At 43.6% G+C, this 21,034-nt stretch overlaps 1 protein-coding gene across 4 annotated transcripts in view; it reads left to right on the plus strand.

Annotated features, from left to right (window-relative positions):
* Positions 1 to 21,034, plus strand: part of RNMT (RNA guanine-7 methyltransferase) — a 66,649-nt gene that overhangs the window by 23,925 nt on the left and 21,690 nt on the right. For all 4 annotated transcript variants that reach the window (XR_012847648.1, XM_075826467.1, XM_075826466.1 and 1 more), the window contains exons 5-6: positions 1,741 to 1,853; positions 15,337 to 15,518. Coding sequence is in view for 3 of the 4 variants with exons in the window: in XM_075826467.1 (XP_075682582.1) it covers positions 1,741 to 1,853; positions 15,337 to 15,518 (295 nt within the window). In the remaining variant the exon portion in view is untranslated. The remainder of the gene's footprint in view (positions 1 to 1,740; positions 1,854 to 15,336; positions 15,519 to 21,034) is intronic.

Genomic DNA, 21,034 nt, shown 5'->3' on the forward strand with positions numbered 1-21,034 from the left:
AATTTTTTTCACAAGTCCGGAAATATGATAAATTAGATTCTAATTTATAACATTTCCATGTGCTGGGCACTAGAGGGAGCAGTTCCCAAAATTGCAGCATGGTCAATGTGGTAAAGCAACCTCATTGATTTATGCTGCAAATTTGGGGTGGACACTCTCTCCTCTAGTATCCTCACACAATCCCCCCTCCCTTCTTCTGGCTAGTGCCAGGAGAAGGAAAGGTTTGAATCTTCAAACCCTCTACACTGTGTGTCGCCATTTTTTGAGTGACTGCACAGTGTAGGAGGATTAGATACAGTGCTCAGCAGACCGTATCACACGAACATAATACACACATCACATACACAAACATAAATTACCTGCCGCCTCCGCTGGTCTACGCTCCTATGCCTTACACCTGAACATATGGCCGGAAGTCGTGATCTTACTGTCCGGCAGCGGCTTCCGGTCCACATGAAAACGGCGCTGGATTTTGCCTGCGAAGGAGCTTAGTTTTGGTCTGTGTGGGAGCGGCGCATGCACCAGTCCCACACAGACGGCGTACGCTTCTGAGAATTGAACGGCTCGCGTTCGCATTCTCTATGGGGTTGTATGTGCCGTATTCCATCTCTGTATGTGTCGTTAATCAACACATACAGAGATGAAAAAAAAAATGGCAGCCCCCATAGAGAAGTAAAAGTAAGAACATGAGAACACACATAAATAAAATTTGTTAATATCATATTAAATGCAATATGATAAAAAAAAAATAATTCATGACACCATCCCTTTAAAGAGGGGCCTGTCAGCTCTCCTGACATGCTGTTTAATAAATACTTATATTCCCCATGAAAAACAATTCTGGAGCATCTTTTCCTAGCACTCTACGTTGTACTGTTCCTTGGTTATTCCTCCTAGAAATTTATGAATAACTTGACAACCGGGTTTTACTGGTTGTGTGGGTGTCCCTACACAGACTGACACTGTCCAATCAGTGCTGACCGAGTGAGACTGTGTAGGGAAACGCCCCTTGACAAGGGAAAGATAACACCCTGTTGTCAATTTATTCATGAATTTCTAAGAGGTATAACAGAGGAATGGCACAACGCAGAGTTCTAAGAAAAGCTATTCCAGAATTGTTATTTCATAGGGAATACAAGGGTTAACTAAAACTGACTTGTCAGGAGAGGTGACGGGTCATCTTTAAATAAATGACGTAAAACAATATATACACACACATGTTTGGTGCAAGTACTAAATATGTTCTAACATTGTAGTTACATAAACCACCTTCTATGTGATCTTTGAAAGGAAAAGTGCTTTGCTCCATTAGCTGTGGAAGCTTTTGTCATGCGCTTAGTCAGTCACCTTACATGCTTTTATACTGGTAATTACTTTGGATGTTTTTTATAGAGTTTTCACATTTTTGTTCTCTTTGTACGTGCTGCCCCCATCCTTTTATTTATTAGAAAGTGTTCTAGAGCTCTTCTATTTGGAGGTAGAATACATCGAGCACACTTTACAGCACTTTCTTTTTGTGTGAAGAGACTTCATTGTTTACGGTAGACGCAGAGAATATCAATTATGTAAGGAGCGGTTTTCGCACCGCTCTACAACAAGTAGCAGTCATTGTTCCAAGTCCTAATCACTTCTACCACTAATTAACTCGAAAAGTAGACCAGCTTTGGATTATGACTAAACACATGCAGCCTTCGCCGGTGCTAAAGTTCATTGTATTTTTTTGTTTTATCATCTTAACAGATATAGCAGACGTGTCCGTCCAGCAGTGTGAACAGCGTTACTCGGATATGAAAGCACGGAACCAACGTGATTATATTTTTGAAGCAGAGTTTGTGACTGCAGATTCTACAAAGGTACTAATCTTATGTTCATCATATAAGTGCTGAAAACATGTCAGTGACCTAAATGAGAGAACTGATTTGTAAGGTGCATTCTCACGTGTCAAGCAGTAGTGTGCCACGCATCAAAGCCTTGTGCCTTTTTACCTGTACAAGCCATGCAGCCAAAACTGGCCCGTCACACTACCGTTGCCACTCTCTACGTGAGAATGCACCCTACTACTCACCAATTTTTTTTGTAAAGTAGCCGTTGAGCCAGTCATGTTTTTTTCTCTCGGCCAATCGGTGAGAGAGATTCTTTGCTACTGATAACACGGTATGCCGTGGATTTTTAAGGTAATCTGGCGGCATAAATCCGCAGCTGAAATTCGCTGTAAATTTTAAAATCTGCATCCTATTAACGATTTTGCGCAGAGTTTTTCCAGAGCATGTGAATGGGGCATAAAAATACATGCATTGCTGGAAGAATGCTTGTTGCACCAACTACCTTAGCACTATTAGGCTGTGTTCACACATGCTGTGGGGATGCTGTTTATCAGCAGGTCAGGTCAGGATTGATGGAAAGATGGTTTGCAGTAAATACTGGGCAATTCTTGAGGAAAACCTATTTCAGCATTCCAACAGGACAATGACCCTAAAAAAACTGCTAAAGCTACACTGGAGTTATTTTTTTTTAAATCAAACCAATTTTATTGATACGAACACAGAAATGAAATAACAGTCACATTCACATTTCAATTTTCCAACATCGTATACAATAGTGACAACATATCAGGAAATCCCCAACTTCGCCCCTTTCCCCCCTCCCCGCACGGCCCCCCACTATATCTCCGCCCTTTGTTTCTAGTACCATTCCTGGTCAGAGCACATTTCTCTTATCCAATTCCCCCACCACCCCTTTTTGCTCCAGACTCTATCACCTCCAGTTCCTCAGACGACTCTCGCCCTTATTCTGCTTAGTTCAGGTGACAGCACCTAGGGACATGCCAACCATCTGCTCCATTGTTTCTCAATTTTTTTTTCCGTGCCCCTTTTAGAAAATATCTTATGCTCCATCAGGATATTATAGTTCAACATTCCTACAATTTCCCTCATCCCTGGTGGCTCCGCATCCAGCCAGTGTTTAGCAATGCATTTCCTTGTTTGATATAATATCTTGGCAATTGCCAGGCTTGCCATTCTGTCACTCTCCAATTCTCCCACCGCTCCCAACAACATAACTTTAGGGTCTGCCGCCAATTCCCGACCATACACCTGCTTTATCAGATCCAATATTTCCCCCCATAGGGTCCTCAGAGCCTCACATGACCAAAACATATGTAGTATGTCCGCCTTCTCTTCCGTGCACCTAGGACATTTAGCATCTAATACCCATCTGTTTTAATACCCACGGGGTGCGGTACACTCTATGTATCAGGAAGAGTTGTGATCTCCTCTGCGCCAGACTGAGCGATAAGTGACATGTGGACGCTAATATCTCTTCCCACTCCTCCTCAGTCAATGGACCAACATCCTGTTCCCATTTCGCTTTTACCAGCACCATTGGGTTTCCCAGGTGTTTGGCCAGTAAGCTCCTGTACGCCATTGAGATCAGGCCTTTGGTTGTGTCAGCCCTTCCCACATACTCCAGGACCCCTAGAGCACAGACAGTCAGGTCCACCACATGCGCCTGTGCCTGTAAGGCATGACGGATCTGCAAATATTGATAAAACATATTGTGCTCTAGTGGAAATAGGTCTTTCAACTGTTGAAATGATCTCAACCCGTTATCATCATACAAGTGTTGTATTCGTCGAACCCCTGCCGATTCCCATTTTTGCATGCCCTCTAATTGGTATAATTCCCACAGGACCGGATTATGCCATAGGGGAGTATATTTGGTGCACATTCCCACTCCCAGGATCTGTTTGCACTGCCACCATATTTTATGTATCAGGAGTAACGTTGGTTTAGCCCTCGCCAATCTCTTAAAGGTATGCGCTTCCAGTCCCTCTAGTGGGTTGAGTCCTCCCCCCAAATATGACAATAAACGTGCACTGGAGCCCCAAGTCTCTGTGTCCTCCCATCCCTTAAATTGTTGGCTCTGGGCAGCCAGGTAGTATATCCAGGCATTTGGCAGCGCTACCCCCCCTTCGTCTTTGGGCAATTGCAATTTCTCCAATTTAATCCTTGGAACCCCTTTTTTCCATACCAGATCCCGAAAGAGATTGTGCAATCGTCTGAACCAGTGTTTAGGTATCCATACTGGGGAGTTATGAAGAATGTATAAAACTTGAGGCATAAGGATCATCTTGATTAGATTAGTCCTCCCCAGGGCAGATAGCGGGAGCCTGTTCCAGGCATCCACCTTTATGTTTCACCTTAAGCAGCAGTGGTGAGACATTCAAAGACATGTAGTCTTGGACCCTAGCCGTCACCTTAACCCCTAGGTACGTAAATTCAGAGACTATCGGGATCCGGAGTCCCCCTCCAGTATCTACAATATTCACCGTGTCAAGTGGCATCAGAGCAGACTTGGTCCAGTTAATATTTAATCCCGAGAACTCCCCAAACCTTGTGATCGTATCCATTACTACCTGCAGTGTATTCTCAGTGTCCGTCATATATATTAAAATGTCGTCTGCATATAATGAAATTTTTTCCTCCATTTCCCCATATTGCAAGCCTCTTATGCGCTCCTCCTGTCTTATGAGGCACGCCAGTCGCTCTACCGCCAAGGCGAATAATAATGGTGACAGTGGGCACCCCTGTCGCGTACCCCGGGCCAGTGAAAATTTCTCAGACATTGCACCATTCACCCGTATGCGGGCTGTAGGGGCCACATATAACAACTGCACTTACTTCACGAAGTTAGGGCCGAATCCCATCTTTTGTATTACCCGCCATAAGTACCCCCACTCTACGCAGTCGAACGCTTTTGCGGCATCTAACGTTAGCACCGCCCTTCCTCCTTGCTCATCCGGTGTCGCCTGAAGATTTAAAAACAGCCGCCTGAGGTTGACCGCCGTCGATTTGGAGGGCATGAACCCCGATTGGTCTTCATGCACAACATGCTGTACCACCCTGTTCAGCCGCAGCGCCAATATCTTTGCCAAAATCTTGACATCCGATGTCAACAAGGATATTGGCCAGTAAGACTCCGGTAATTGACTGTCTTTCCCCTCTTTTGGGAGAACCACTATCGTAGCCTCATATAGGGAGTCTGGTAGTTTACCTCTGTCAAAACTATCCTGCAAAGTACTCAAATATTCTGGCGCTAGTTCCGTCCCATATTCCTTATAGATTTCCCCCGGTAACCCATCTGGACCCGGAGCTTTCTCATTTGCCATATCCCTTATCGCCTGTTCCAACTCCTCCAGTGAAATAGGGGCCTCCAAGCTTTCACGGTCCTCCCGGCCCAAGGTAGACATATTAATGTTTCCCAAGTACTCGTCCAATCGCTGTGTGTCGTAGTGCACTTTGGATGTATATAGGTCAGTGTAAAACCGCTGAAATATGTGCAGGATTTGCCCCGTGTCCGTTTCCCCTTCATAATATTGCTGTTTAAGGAATAGTCGTTTATTATCCGCCATTGTTAGTTGGTGATTTTTTAACAACGTCTGCGCCTCCACCCAATGTCTAAGTGTCTCCTCGGACCCCTCTTCTACATGTCTCCCTTCTGTTTCTGTCACCCGATCCTCTAAACTGTCTCCCAACTGCCTAGATTTAGTTTTAATTCGTTTAATATGTTGAATGAATACTCCTCTCAACCAGGCTTTCATGGCATCCCATAACACTCCTCGCGGCACTGACTCAGTATTAAAATTAAAATATTCTTTTATCAGATTCCGTATTTCCCCGCCATCCATCAATCTTAACCAAAACGCATTCAGCTTCCAATTCCCGGGGTTCCTGGTATGCCTTACACCCACTTCCAGCGTCACCGCCATCGGAGAGTGGTCTGACAACGCCCTCTGTAGATATTCTATTTGCGCTATGTACGGCACCGCTGAAGCTGAGCATGCTACCAAGTCTATTCGCGAAAGTGACTGAAATGTGGATGATGCACACGAGTACTGCCTCACCCCTGGATGTTTATCTCTCCAAATATCCCGCAGACCCAATTCCTCCATTAATCTTCCAAAGGCGGTCAGATCTCCTCTTTGCCCTCCTCCTCCTCTATGAAACCTATCCAACCCTTCAGCCATCACTGCATTAAAATCCCCCATCACGATTAACGGTACCTCAGGCCACCTGGAGAGTTTCTCCGTAACTCGTTTCAGTACAGTGCTAGAATAAGGCGGAGGGATATACAACACTACCAGAATACACTCCCAGTGATATATAGTACAATGCACTCCCACATACCTCCCCTCTTCATCAGAAAAGGACGAATGGCAGACAAAGGGAAGACTCCTGTGTATCAACAAACTCACCCCCCTGGAATAAGTCGTGTGAAATGAGTGAAACCCATGTGCGATCCACACTCTCTGCAATAAGGATAGATTCTCTAGTCAGATGCGTTTCTTGCAGCCCCACTATCAGGGCATTTTGCTGTCTAACCCAGTTAAAGATTGCCTGTCGTTTCCTAGCTTCCCGTATTCCCCGGACGTTCCAGGATAGACACTTAACCGATCCCATCAGGCGTCATATCTTTAAGAAATCTGTTACTCCTCCAGCCTGCTCCAGTCAAGATATTAGGCCGTGCGTTCCCTCCCTCCTCCCCTCCCCCCCCCCAACAAAACCTTCCCTCCGAAAAGGGCCAGAGCGACATGTACTGTCTCTCCTATCCAGCAGAAACGCACTATAGTGCGAACTTTCGACATACCCTATTGGCATCTCTCTTTGAACCGCTTAACTTTCTCACCACTTCCAGTGAGCGCTGGCTCCCACTGCTATTCGCATGTAATAAACAATCTCATACAATCAGCAGATTTAACAGATACATTAGGTACCCAGTAACAGTCCCACAATAACATTGCCGTCAGGTGCGGCCATTCTTGTTAAAAGGATACCACCCTGCTGTGTTTCAAACAAGGGTGTTCACACACTTCGGATAACTGCATAATAACATATAATATGCTACAGTCCCGCAAACGCCAACATGGCTCCAGACTTCACCGCCCAGGCGAGCTTTCACGCATCTTCTTCTCCAGCCGGTCTCCGCAACCGTGCCTCATTGCTATCCAGCCATCTTGCAGCCTCTCTGGGGTTCTCAAAGAATGAAGCAGTCCCAAAAGCAACCACCCGCAATTTGGCCGGATACATCATGGAGTATGGTATGGACAAGTTCCTCAGACGTTTCTTTACATCCCAGTATTGCAGCCGCTTCTTCTGTACATCCGCGGAGAAATCCGGATAAAAGGATATTTTGGCGCCATTGATGGAGATATCCTGCCATCAGTATCTTATCTCTGTCCTTGTAGTGCAACAGCTTCACTAAGACCGGTCTCGGGGGCCTCCCCGGTGGTCCCGGTCTGGTAGGTACTCTGTGCGCCCTTTCAACAGCATATAAAGGAGACAGCTCTTCCCGACCAAACTGCTCCAGCAGCCATTTTTGAAAAAACTCATCCGAGTTATTGCCCTCCGTTTTTTCCGGCACTCCGACCAGACGCACGTTGTTTCTGCGTAACCGATTCTCTAAATCATCCGCTTTAGCCTGCAGGGCCACCACCGCCAAGGACTGAGACTGCACATCCCGCCTGAGCTCCGGCAGAACATCTTCCACTTCAGACACTCTCCCCTCAATAACTGTGGTTCTTTCTGCCACTTTCTGTAAGTCATTACGTAACAGCAGTATATCTTCCTTCAGGCTTCCCACCTGCCCGGTCAGCACAGATAAAATTGGGGAGTTCTGCTTTACCGCAGCGAATATATCTGCAAGGGAAGGCTCCTTCACCTGGTCTCTCCTGCTATGCGTTCTGCCTCCATCCTCCTCCACACGCTTGCCCCGCCGCTGACTCCCCAGCTCTTCCTCCTCCTCCTCACTCACCGAGTCCTCTCCCAGCACGGAGTATCTGGAACCTGAGGCCATGCTGTCTGCCTTCCCACTGCCAGCCACCGGCGTCTTGCCTGCTGCAGATCCGCTCGCACGGGGGGTTCTTGCAAATCTCTCCAGCCTGTCTGCCGCTTCAGACCGCATGTGCCTGCTCCTGCATTCAGTCTCCTCGGCGCCATCTTGCCTTCTCGGCCCCGGACTCGCCGGCGGTGTTTTTTGCTTCTTAGAACGGGTCATTGCAGCTGTATTAAGCGGTACCGACTCCTCCAGCCTCCAGATCAGTGAATATTACCGGGTAATTCAGGGATAAACAGTACTTTCAGGATGAATACAGCAGGAGCTCCAGCCATACACGTCCTCTTACATCTGCTGCTAGGCCACGCCCCACACTGGAGTTGGTTTAACCCCTCAGTGACCACCGATACGCCTTTTCAGGACGGTTACTAAGGAGCCTTAGGCTAGGCCGCCGCCTTTTCACGGCGGCCTAGTCTAAGTCCTGCACAGGAGACCCGTGCAGGCTGGAGCGGGTGCTCTGCTTTCTGATGCCAGAGGCATGGCCTAATAGATTGCCTGTTAGTTTTACACTGACCGGTAATAATGCTTTGGTATACGAAGTATACCAAAGAATTATATCTGCGATCTAAAGATCACACTGTGAAATCCCCTAGTGGGACTGAAAATATAAGAAATTAATGTGAAATAAAAATTTGTAGTAAAGATTGGGTAAAAAAATAATTTCTTCCATTAAAAAGTGGTTTTATTTTATTAAAAGTGTCAAAAAATTAAATAAATTACACATATATGGTATCGCCAAAAATTTATAAATTGACCAAAACGACATGGGGTCCCCCCCCATTTTCGTAAACCAGCTAGATACAATAAAACAACCGCAGCCTAGCATTAGCTGGGGGGGGAGGGTCACTGTTTTTGGCCCTTCCCAGCCTAATAATACCAGCGGCTCGTGTGCCACTGATCCTTCAAAACCGCCGATTGGCGGCTATGAAGGAACAGCAGCGAGCACCACTGCTCCGTCGAGCGCCCCCACACACAAACCCCTTCAAAACATTCAACCGTGCCACTCAGACACACACGCACACACGCACACACGCACACACGCACACACACACACACACACACACACACACCACTTACCTGTTTGTGTGGGGGGGGGGCGCTCGACGGAGCAGTGGTGCTTGACACTGATGCTGCAAAACAGCAGATAAGCGGCTGTGAAGGATCAGCGGCACCCGCTGATCCTTCATAGCCTCCAATCAACTGTTTTGAATCAACAGCGGCGAGCACCGCTGCTCTGTTGAGCGCCCCCCCCCGCACACACACACACACACACACACACACACACCCCCCCTGCTGCTCCATCGAGTGCCTCCCCCACACAAACCCTCACAAACATGCAACCGCCACACACAGAGTTACACACACACACACACACACACACACACACGCGCGCGCGCAAACGAGCACACATACCTTACCTGCAACCGGTCTTCTCCAAAATGGCGCCAGCTTTCCCCCTACAAACCAGCTTCTATGCTGGATCGCTCAGAACTGCATATGCCTTATCTATTAGAAACCCCCACAATTCACCCCTTTTTAAAAACTGCACCCCTTAAAGTATTCAAAACAGCATTTAGAAAGTTTCTTAACCCTTTATGCGTTTCACAGGAATTAAAGCAAAGTGGAAGGGAAATGTGCAAATGTCATTTTTTTTGCAGAAATTCTATTTTGATCCATTTTTCCTGTAATACTGAAGGTTTTTACCAGAGAAACGCAACTGAATATTTATTGCCCTGATTCTGCAGTTTTTAGAAATATCCCACATGTGGCCCTAGTGTGTTACGGGCCTGAAACAAAGGCCCCCAGTACCAAAGGAGCACCTAGTGGATTTTTCGGCCTTCCTTTGATTAAATTATATTTCAGGCACCATGTCAGGTTAGAAGAGGTGCAAAAACAAAGGAAACCCCCCAAAAGTGACTCCATTTGGGAAACTACAGCCCTAGAGGAATTCATGTAGGGGTGTATTGAGCATTTTGACCACACAGGTATTTCATAGATTTCATTAGAATTGGGCAGTGAAAATGAAAAATGACATTATTTTCCAATAAGATGTAGCTTTACCTCAGAATTGTAAAATTTTTTAACAAATAAATGAGGAAAAGCATCCCAACATTTGTAAAGCAACTTCTCCAGAGTACGGAAATACCCAACATGTGGTCATAAACTGCTGTTTGGGCAAGCGGCAGGACTCAGAAGGGAAGGCACGCCATTTAGCTTTTGGAGTACAGATTTTGCTGGTTTGATTTCTCGGCACCATGTCGCATTTGTAAAGCTCCTAAGGTACCAGTACAGTGGAAACCCCCCAAAAGTGACTCCATTTGGGAAACTACACCCCTAGAGGAATTCATCTAGGGGTGTAGTGAGCATTTTGACCCCCCAGGTGTTTCATAGATTTCATTAGAATTGGGCAGTAAACATGAAAAATTACATTTTTTTCCCACTAAGACGTAGCTTGAGGTCAAAATGTTTCATTTTCTCATCAAATAAAGGAGAAAAAGCACCGTAACATTTGTAAAGCATCTTCTTCAGAGTACCCCATATGTTGGAATAAACCACTGTATGAATACACATCAGGGCTCAGAAGGGAAGGAGCGCCATTTGGCTTTTGGAGAGCAGATTTTGCTGGATTGGTTTTTCTGCACCATGTTGGTTTGCAAAGCCCCTTAGGGAAACTACCCAAAAGTGACTCCATTTGGCAAGCTACACCCATTGAGGAATTCATCTAGGGGGGTAGTGAGCATTTTGACCCCACAGGTGTCTCATAGATTTTATTAGAAATGGGCAGTGAAAATGAAAAATGACATTCTTTTCCAATAAGATGTAGAATTAGTTCAAAATTTTTCATTTTCTCAACAAATAAAGGAGAAAAAGCACCATAACATTTGTAAAGCAACTTCTTCAGAGTAGGGAAATACACCAGACGTGGTCATAAACTGCAATTTGGACACACCGCAAGTCTCTAAAGGGAAGGAGAACAATTTAGTATTTGGAGTGTAGATTTTACAAGATTAGTTTTTTGACACTATGTTGCATTGAGCTATAGTACCAGTACAGTGGTACCCCCGAAAAATTACTCCATTTTGGAAACTAGATCCCTCAATGAATTTATCTAGGGGTGTAGTGAGCATTTTGACCGCACAAGTGTTTTGCAAAAATGAGTAAACAATAGATGCATTTCAGTGCCCAATGTGTTGTGCCCAGCTTGTACCACCGTAGACACACATCCCATAAATTGTTAAGCGGGTTCTCCAGAATACAGTAATACCACATATGTGGTCATAAATTGCCATTTGGGCACACTGCCAGGCTCAGTTGGACCACCATTTGGCTTTTGAAGCGCAGATTTTGCTTGGTGTTTTAGTGGTATTTTAGCTTATAATGTGAGGGTATATGTAAGCGGGCGGAATACATCATGGTATATTCAAGCTGTGCGGAGTACATCAGGGTATATGCAAGCTGTGCGGAGTACATCAGGGTATATGTAAGCTGTGCGGAGTACATCAGGGTATATGTAAGCTGTGCGGAGTACATCAGGGTATATGTAAGCTGTGCAGAGTACATCAGGGTATATGTAATATGTGCGGGTACATCAGGGTATATGTAATATGTGAGGAGTACATCAGGGTATATGTAATATGTGAGGAGTACATCAGTGTATATGTAAGCTGGGCGGAGTACATCAGGGTATATGTAAGCTGGGCGGAGTACATCAGGGTATATGTAAGCTGGGCGGAGTACATCAGGGTATATGTAAGCTGGGCGGAGTACATCAGGGTATATGTAAGCTGGGCGGAGTATATCAGGGTATATGTAAGCTGTGAGGTGTACATCAGGGTATAAGGTAAACTGGGCGGAGTACATCAGGGTATATGTAAGCTGGGCGGAGTACATCAGGGTATATGTAAGCTGTGCGGAGTACATCAGCGTATATGTAAGCTGTGCGGAGTACATCAGGGTATATGTAAGCTGTGCGGAGTACATCAGGGTATATGTAAGCTGTGCGGAGTACATCAGGGTATATGTAAGCTGTGCGGAGTACATCAGGGTATATGGAAGCTGGGCGGAGTACATCAGGGTATATGGAAGCTGGGCGGAGTACATCAGGGTATATGGAAGCTGGGCGGAGTACATGAGGGTATATGTAATATGTGCGGAGAACATCAGGGTATGTAATCTGTGAGGTGTACATCAGGGTATATGTAAGCTGTGAGGAGTACATCAGGGTATATGTAAGCTGGGCGGAGTACATCAGGGTATATGTAAGCTGGGCGGAGTGCATCAGGTCATAATAGGATGATGTAATAATGGGGTGAATGAATAATCCATGGATTGGTGTGGTACGCTTTGAACCAATCCTTTATACACAGGTCGGGTTTATTGGGTATTATACGAAATATCTGCGCTCCAGTATTGCCTAATCTTTGACTTCTTCACTAGTCCTATAAGCAGCACAAGGCCCTAAAGTGTCCTTATCTATGCTGCGTCTACAGGGTCCACCTATGGGGTCCAGCAAATGATGATGTGGGGTATTTAGTGAAATTCTACTGGACCTAAAAAATGAGTCTGGGCCGTCATTCAGCATAATTTTGCATCATTGCGTTTTGAGAGTCATAACGTGTTATATTTCCGGTGACGGAGCTGTGTGAGGGCGCGTTTTTTGTGGAATGAGCTGTAATTTTTATTGGTTCCATTTTGGGGTACATGCGTTTTTTTTGTTTTGTTTTTTTTTATTTAATTATTTTTTTTTTTATCACTATTTATTCCATTTATTGGGAGATGAGGAAACCAAAAAACAGCCATTCTAGCACGGTTTTGTGTTTTTATTTTTTACAATGTTCACCGTGCAGTATAAACAACATGTTCACTTTATTCTGCGGGGCGATACGATTACAGTGACACCAAATTTATATCGTTTTTATGCGTTTCACTACGTTCCCACAATAAAAATACTCTTTTCTAAAAAAGTCATGTTTTAGTGTCGCCATTTTCTGACAGCCATAACTTTTTTATTTTTTTGTTTTATGCGTGACGAACTGTAGTTTCTATTGGTACCATTTTGCGTTACTTGCAACCTTTTGATCACTTTTTTATTACAATTTTTTTTTTTTTAGACAAGATGACCAAAAAATAAAATGCTGTCATTGTTTTTTATAAAAAAAATTTACGCCGTTCACCGTGCGGTAAAAATAATGTGATATTTTTATAGATCAGGCCGTTCCGAACGTGGCAATACCTAGTACGTATAGATTTTTTTCATGTTCATTTTTTTTCTAATAATAAAGGAGTTGATCAGTTAAAACTTTTATTTCTTTTTCTTTCACTTTTTTTTTTTTTTCCACTTATTTTCTTACACTTACCTGGGGACTTGAAGATCTGCTCTTCTGATCCCCGGTACAATACACTGCACTACTTATGTATGTACTTATGTAGTGCAGTGCATCGTAACTGTCATTCTTCATTTGACAGTTAGCCTATTACGTCATGACTCGGGCAGGACCTAATAGGCTACCGTACCTGGGCAACCAGGAAGCCAAGAAGCCTAGCAATGGCTTCCTGGTTGCCATAGCAACCATCGCCACCCGCGATCCATCGCGGGGGGGGGGGGGGTACAGAGGGAGCTCCCTCCCTCTGTCAACCACTTCAATGCGGCGGACGCCATCGACAGCCGCATTGAAGCGGTTAAACGGCTGCGATCGGCGGTAACTGCCATTGCAGCGGGATGTCAGCTGTGTATGACAGCTGACAGCCGCTGAAGATGAAGCGCGCACAGCTCCTGTGCCGGCTTCATCTACAGGGCCTGACTGTACGCTTGTGTGCGGGAACGCACTTTGAATTTGGATGTACAGTCACGCCCAAAAGTGGGAAGGGGTTAAAGTGGTGCAGATGTTGTGTAAATGAAATGGTACAAACCCAACAAAAATCTATTTTAATTCAAGGTTGTAATACATGAACCACGAATGCCGGACAAACAATGTTCACTAAAATGATTACTAGATTTCTTTTCTAGTTCTGCCTAATTATTTCATTCTTTTATATGTTAATATGTGTATTTATTCAATGAATAAAATGTATTCCTAGCCCATAGACATGATGCAATGGAATAGGATTTATACAGGTTTCATGTGCTTTGTGACAGGTGTTTCAGAGCGGAGGTCAATGTTGAGACTCTCACGATTGTTAGAATAAATGAACGGGCAGTGATCTTTGCAGTGTTGCGCCCCTTCAGGAACTGGCACGAAAGTTCACTTGGAAAATACAAGTTCCTCAAAAAACAAAACCCACAAACATAATACATATTAACCTTTCAAATTCTATATTTCTATGGCCTAATGATCAAAACTTCCAAAGCTGACCGCGAAGCCACTGTTGTATGGCCCTTTGTTTTTTTTTCGTCTTTCAGGGTCTTTTGTTGCCTTTCACTATTCGGCAATCAGATTACGATCTTCCGTAAAGGAAATGAAATGACTGTCAAAGATTGTTGCATTAACTTCACATGAGGCCTCTTTTATTGGAGTAATTGCTGGAAATATCAATTTCTTCGGATGTATTGTAGCGGGAGTTGTCATGTGGGGAAACGTGCTATCATCATGTGCTTTGATGAGTCCATGTCTCCTATGTATTTCGTTTTATGAAAAATGGATGATTTTCGGCCTCCCAACGGAGACCATCTTGGCTGTAATTAGACTCCCGTGTGTGGATTGAAGCTTGTTTGCAGTCACTTTTTAATCAAATCCGAATTCCCTGTATGCAAAATACACTACATAAACCAAAGTATTGGGACACCTACACATTACACCTACAGGAGCTTTTATGACATCCTATTCTAAATTCATAGGCATTAATATGGAGTTTGTCCCTCATTTGCAACTAAAAAAAAAAAAAAAACCTTTAATTTTTCTGGAAAGGCTTTCCCATAGACACACTGCAACATTTTTAGAATTTCTGCCCAATTATCCATAAGAGCATTTGTGAGGTCAGACGCTGCTGTTGGACGAGGGCGCCTGGATCGCAATCTCTGTTCTAGTTCATTCCAAAGGTGTTTGATGGGGTTGATTGTGGGATATCTAGAAGGGAAGACTTTTTTGCGAACAGACTTGTTGCAACGGTGGCCTCCTATTACTGTGCCAGGCTCGACTGCAGCCAGCTCTTTAGAACAAGCCATTCTCTTACAATTGTTTGTAAAGGCGACTGCATGGCGAGGTGTGCGATTTTATACACCTGTGACAATGGCACTGAATGACACACCTGGATTCAATGATAAAGAGCTGTGTCCCAATACTTTTGTCTATATAGTGTAGTTGTGTCTTTTTCTCTGCTGACCGCTTGCAGCCAAGGATATACATGAAGTCCCATCACAATATATTATGGTCTGTATTGAATTTACTTTATTGAATTTTTAAAGCAACGTAACCTCTTTTCTAATTTCCACCTTCTGTTTTCTTCCAGGAGCTTTTATCTGAGAAGTTGAGGAATCCAGACATGAACTTTGACATTTGCAGCTGTCAGTTTGTTTATCATTACTCATTTGAGACATATGAGCAGGCTGACATGATGCTGAGAAATGCTTGTGAACGACTTTGCCCTGGAGGATATTTCATCGGCACAACTCCAGATGGCTTTGAGCTGGTGTAAGTGTTCTTGATCCTTTTTTTATTGCTACTTTTACGGCTTCGAAAAATGAGCTGTCGGTTTCATTACGCTGCCAAATATTGGTAAACAGGCATCCTCTAGTGACCGGTTTGGCAAGAAGTGTTGATAGAAAATCGTAAGTTTGGATTATCAGCACTTGGCAAGTCTAGAACATAAGATGATGAGAGAGTTGATGGATTTTGGTACATTTAGTAGGATGATAAATAAGCTCTTTTAATGTTAGTCATTAACCCCTTAACCCCTTCACGACATTTGTCGTATGGATACGTCATGGAAAGCCAGTGCTTCCCGTATTTTCCGTATTCATACGACAAATAATGGACACAGGCTCAGAAGCTGAGTCGGTACCACCGTCCCCAGGTGTCGGCTGCATCTTATAGCCGACACCCTGAGGTAATGGCGAGGACCGAAGTTTGCTCCGATCCCCGCCATTAACCCCTTAAATGCAGCGATCATTTTTAACAGCTGCATTTAAGTTGTTTGCAGCTCATCGGAACACCTGCAATGAAATTGCAGGGGTTCCGGTGGCTGCTATGGCAACCGGAGGCCTAATATTGGCCTCCCGGTATGCCTAGCACGGAAGTCTTCCAGGACCCGCCCGGCGGCAGAGCCTGAAAGGCTTCCGTAGCCGACGGCAAGATGGCGCCGGTTCAGGAGCTGAGCTGGCGTCTCCTCCTGAGCCGGCATCACCAGCAGTGGATGTCAGCTGTATGTTACAGCTGACATCCACCTGTAACGGCAGCAACTGGAGCCAGCTCCGATCCCTGCCACAAACCCCTTAGATACAGTGATCAAAAGCGGTCGCTGCATCTTAGAGGTTGCTTGCAGATCGCCAGTCCTGCCATGCAATCGGGGCTAACGACTGCTGCTATGGCCACAGGAGACCTAACAATGGCGAATCCTAATCGGCTTGTTGTCAGTGAATGACTGACAGATCTAACACATTGCACTACATAGGTAGTGCAATGTATTAGGAAAAAAAAAAAATCTGACAGTTGGACCTTCAAGTCCCCTAGTGGGACTTGCAAAAAAGTATAAGAAAAAGTTTCAAGTAATAAAATAAAACACAATCGCCCTTTTCCCTTATCAAGTTCTTTATTATTGAAAAAAAAAATAAACAAACCATACATATTTGGTATCGCTGTGTCCGTAACAGCCTGAACTATAAAAGTATTATGTTATTTATTTCATGCGGTGAACGTCGTAAAAAACTACCCAAGAATTTCAGTTTTTTTGTCACTTTGCCCTACAAATCTTGGAATAAAGTGATCACAAAGTCGCACGTATCCAAAAATGGTACGTATATAAACTATAGCTCATCTCGCAAAAAACAAGCCCTCATATAGCTCCATCGACGAAAAAATGAAAACGTTATGGTTCTCAAAACTTGGCGACAGAAAAAATACATTCTTTCTACAAAAGAAATGTTATTGTGCAAAAAGTTGTAAAACATAAAGTGCTATAAATTAGGTATCGCCGGAATCGTACTGACCCGCAGAATGAAGTTAACATGTAGTTTATAAAGCATGGTGGACGTTGTATTAAAAAAGCGATGCCAGAATTGCAGTTTTTTAGTCACCTCGCCTCCCAAATAATAGTATAAAAAGTGATAAAAAAGTCGCATGTACCACAAAATGGTACCAATAAAAACTACAGCTCGTCCTGCAAAAAAGCAGCCCTCATACCACTACGTCTATGAAAAAATAAAATTAGTTAAGGCTCCAATGTGACAGGAAATAAAAATATGCAGTTGTGCCGGCCCGAGGGGAACATTTCTTCTGTTTCAAGATGCAAATTTTAAAGGCCCTAAAATTAGTGAACCAGTAAGAGGAGGGCTCAACATATCTTCCGGTAAGCGACGGTGCCCGTATTATGCCAGGAAAACACTTCCCAAAAAAATTCCCCAAACTGCAAAGGTGCGAAGTGTGGACCAAAAGGGGGATAAGGAAGGACATTTATCAGTGCGACACTTTAACCCAATTATTATACCACCTGACTATGCCCCTGATGTACTCTGCCCAGCTTACATATGCCCCTACATTATAAACGGAAACACCAGCAATACTCAAACAAAACTACTACCAAGCAAATCCACACTCCAAAAGCCAAATGGTGCTCCCTCCCCTCTGAACCCTGCAGCGTGCCCAAACAGCTATTTATTTCCACATATATGGCATCGCCACACCCGGGAAAACCTTTTTAACAATTTTTGGGATGTGTATCTTCAGTGGCATAAGCTGGGCACGCCACTGAAATCTCATATCTAGGGAAAAATTTTAACTTTTACTTTGCACCATCCGCAGCGCAATCATTTATGGAAAAGTCCTGTAGGGTGAAAATACTCACTACACCCCTTAATAAATGCCTTGAGGGGTGTAGTTTCCAAAATGGGGTCACTTCTCAGGGGTTTCTTTTTATTATTTCACGTCAGAGTCCTGCAATTGTGAACCAATACTTTGTAAATCTGCAAATTAGGCCTCAATTTTACATGGTACTCTCTCACTCCTGAGTCCTGTCAAATGTCCAGGCAAAAGATTAGGGCCGAAGTTCTTACCACATAAAGTGAAACATGTTAGATTTGAAAAATGAGGCTCTGTCAGGAAGGTCAAAAGTGGCCAAAGAGGGAAGGGGTTAAAGAGGCTCGGTCACCAGTTTAATACTTCCCTATCTCCTAATGTAATAAACACTTTGATGCTGATAACTACTGTTTTTTTGTTTTTGTTTTTTAAAAAAAAAAGTTTATTATTGACAAAGTTCTGATCATTTTTAGATTTATACAAATTTTTTCTAAATGCCCAACTTGGTGTTTTTTTTTTCGTTTAACCAAGTGGGCGTTGTAAAGAAAAGTGTATGACGCTGACCAATCAAAGTATGAACTTTTTTTTTTTGCGGGTTTTTGAAGGAAACATTACAAATCTATATTGTGCGCGCCGCGCATGGTACTCACGGTCCAGCGGTAGTCACTGTCCAGGGTGCTGAAAGAGTTACTGCCGATCAGTGCAGCCCCTATGCTCTACCCAGCACTGATCGTTTAACTCTTTCAGCACCCTGGACAGTGACTACCGCTGGACCGTGAGTACCATGCGTAGCAACGCTCCCGTATTTACAGGTGCGCACACGTAGCCACCCATAATTACGGGAGCCCCATGGACTTCTATGGGCCTGCCCGTGCCTTAATTAGGCCTGAAATAGGACATGTTCTATATTTTTCAATGGCCCGGCCACCTTCCCGTAAGCAAACAGGAAGGTACCCGTGGCCAATAGAAGTCTATGGACCCGTAATTATTACCCGCAATTACGGGCGTTTTTACGTTCGTGTACATGGGGCCTCATTGTAACTTTTCAGAGAAATGAATACGATTTCAGAATTGTGGCCAACAGTGTGACCCAAGCAGAAAACTCGATGTACCCCACATCCTAAAAAGCACAGTTCAATATATAGAGTTCATACATACCGCCTATGTGTACATACACATACCTTCATAACATACGTAACCAGAATTGAAGATACCAAAATCTGGTTTTAACCCCTTAAAGACTATTTGAGGGGTTTTTCTCCCCGCCTTCCAAAAGCCATAACTTTTCTATTTCTTCATCGACATATGAGGGCTTGTTTTTCGTGGGACAAGTTGTAGTTTTCATGGCACCATTTATTGTACCGCATATTGTACTGGGAATCTGAAAAAAAATAATACTTGTCAGGTGAAATGGGCAAAAAACAGCGATTTACACAATTTTTTGGCGTTTTGTTTTTACGGCATCTGTCAGGCAGTCAAAACGACATACTCGCCTTCTTCTGCAGGTTGATATGATTACGGCAATACCAAATTTATATGTCTGTTTTATCATTTACCACTTTTAAAAAAAAATAAAACTATTTGCTAAAAATAAAAAGTTTTCGAGGTGCCATATTTTTTTTATTTTTCCATCAATTTAGAGATGTGAGGGCTTAAATTTTGCGGGGCAAGCTGTAGTTTTCACCTTTTACAATTTTGGGGTACCTGCGACTTTTTCATCACTTTTTTTTATTCCTTTACTTTGGAGATCTAAGGTGACCAAAAAACAGCAATTTGCATGTTTTATATATATTTTTTTTACGTCTTTCACTGAGCAGGTTAAGCAACGCTTTTTCCATTAGTCCCCCTAGGGGACTTGAAGCAGCGATCATTGGATCGCTTGCATGATATACTGAAATACTAATGTATTGCAGTATATCGTGATTCTGACAGCCTACTTTGAAGCACTGCCAAAGGAGTGCAAAGATGGCGGATCTGGGGGCCTTCATTAGGCCGATTGACCGCGGCTTTTAAGGTGTTAAACAGGCAGAATCAAAGTGATCTTTGATTCCGCCCGTTGCAGTGAAGTGTCGGCTCTATAACACTACTGTCACCCGCTGAGTATGGAGCGAGCTCAGCCCGTGAGACCGTTTCATACTTACCCCTTAATGGCTACTGCATACCAGTACGTGATATATCTGTCACAAGCATGTGTTCGTTCCTATGATTGGTTGGGCACTGCCAGTATACCCACGCAATCGGTGGCAGGAGCACGGCTGTTATACAAAGGCCCCCAGGTCTACTTCAGCAACTGCCTATTCGGCCCGGATCATGGCCTAATAGATTCAGTTTTACACTGACAGACCATAATGCTTTGGTATACTAAGTATGCCAAAGCATTATATCTGCGATCAGAAGATCGCAAGGTGAAGTCCCCTAGTAGGACCAAAAAAATAAATGTGAAACCGTTAAATAAAGTTTATGAAAAAAAAAAAAGATTACAGTAAAAATAATAAAATCACTTTTTATAATGACATACACATATATGGTATCGCCACGATCGTAACAACTCGAACAATAAAGTTAACACAGTAATTAAACCACCGGGTGAACGGTGTAAAAAACAAAAAACCCGCCAAAAACTGCAAAGATCCTTTCTCCCATTCCCCCCGCCCCCTATAAAAAATAAAATGTAATCAATAAGTCCCATGTTCCCCAAAATACTACCGATGAAAACTACACATTGTCCCGCAAAAAACAAGCCCACATGTGGCCACGTCAACGGAAAAATTAAAAAGTTACGGCTCTTGAAATGCGGCGATGCACAAACAAATTTTTTTTTTAAACAGGTTTTTATTTTGCAAACCTAGGAAAACCTAAAACCTTTATATATTTGGTATCCTTGTAATCGTGCCGACCCATCGAATAAAGGGAACGTTATTTATGCCGCATAGTGAATGGCATAAATTTATAACGTGAAAAACAATGCTGGAATAGCTGTTTATTTTCAATTCTATCCTAAAATAAAGTTCATCAATATATTACATGCATCCAAAAATGGTGCATTTAAAAAATACAGCTCGTCCCGCAAAAAACAAGCCCTTATACAGCTATGTCGACGGAGCAAAAAAAAACTTTACGAATGTGACCGTGAAAAAGCAAAAAAAATCTTTGGCCATTAACGCGCAAAAGGGCCTGTTCATTAACCCCTTAATGGG

The sequence above is a fragment of the Rhinoderma darwinii genome, chromosome 5 (genome assembly GCF_050947455.1).
Source record: "Rhinoderma darwinii isolate aRhiDar2 chromosome 5, aRhiDar2.hap1, whole genome shotgun sequence".
Classification (NCBI taxonomy): Eukaryota; Metazoa; Chordata; class Amphibia; order Anura; family Rhinodermatidae; genus Rhinoderma; species Rhinoderma darwinii.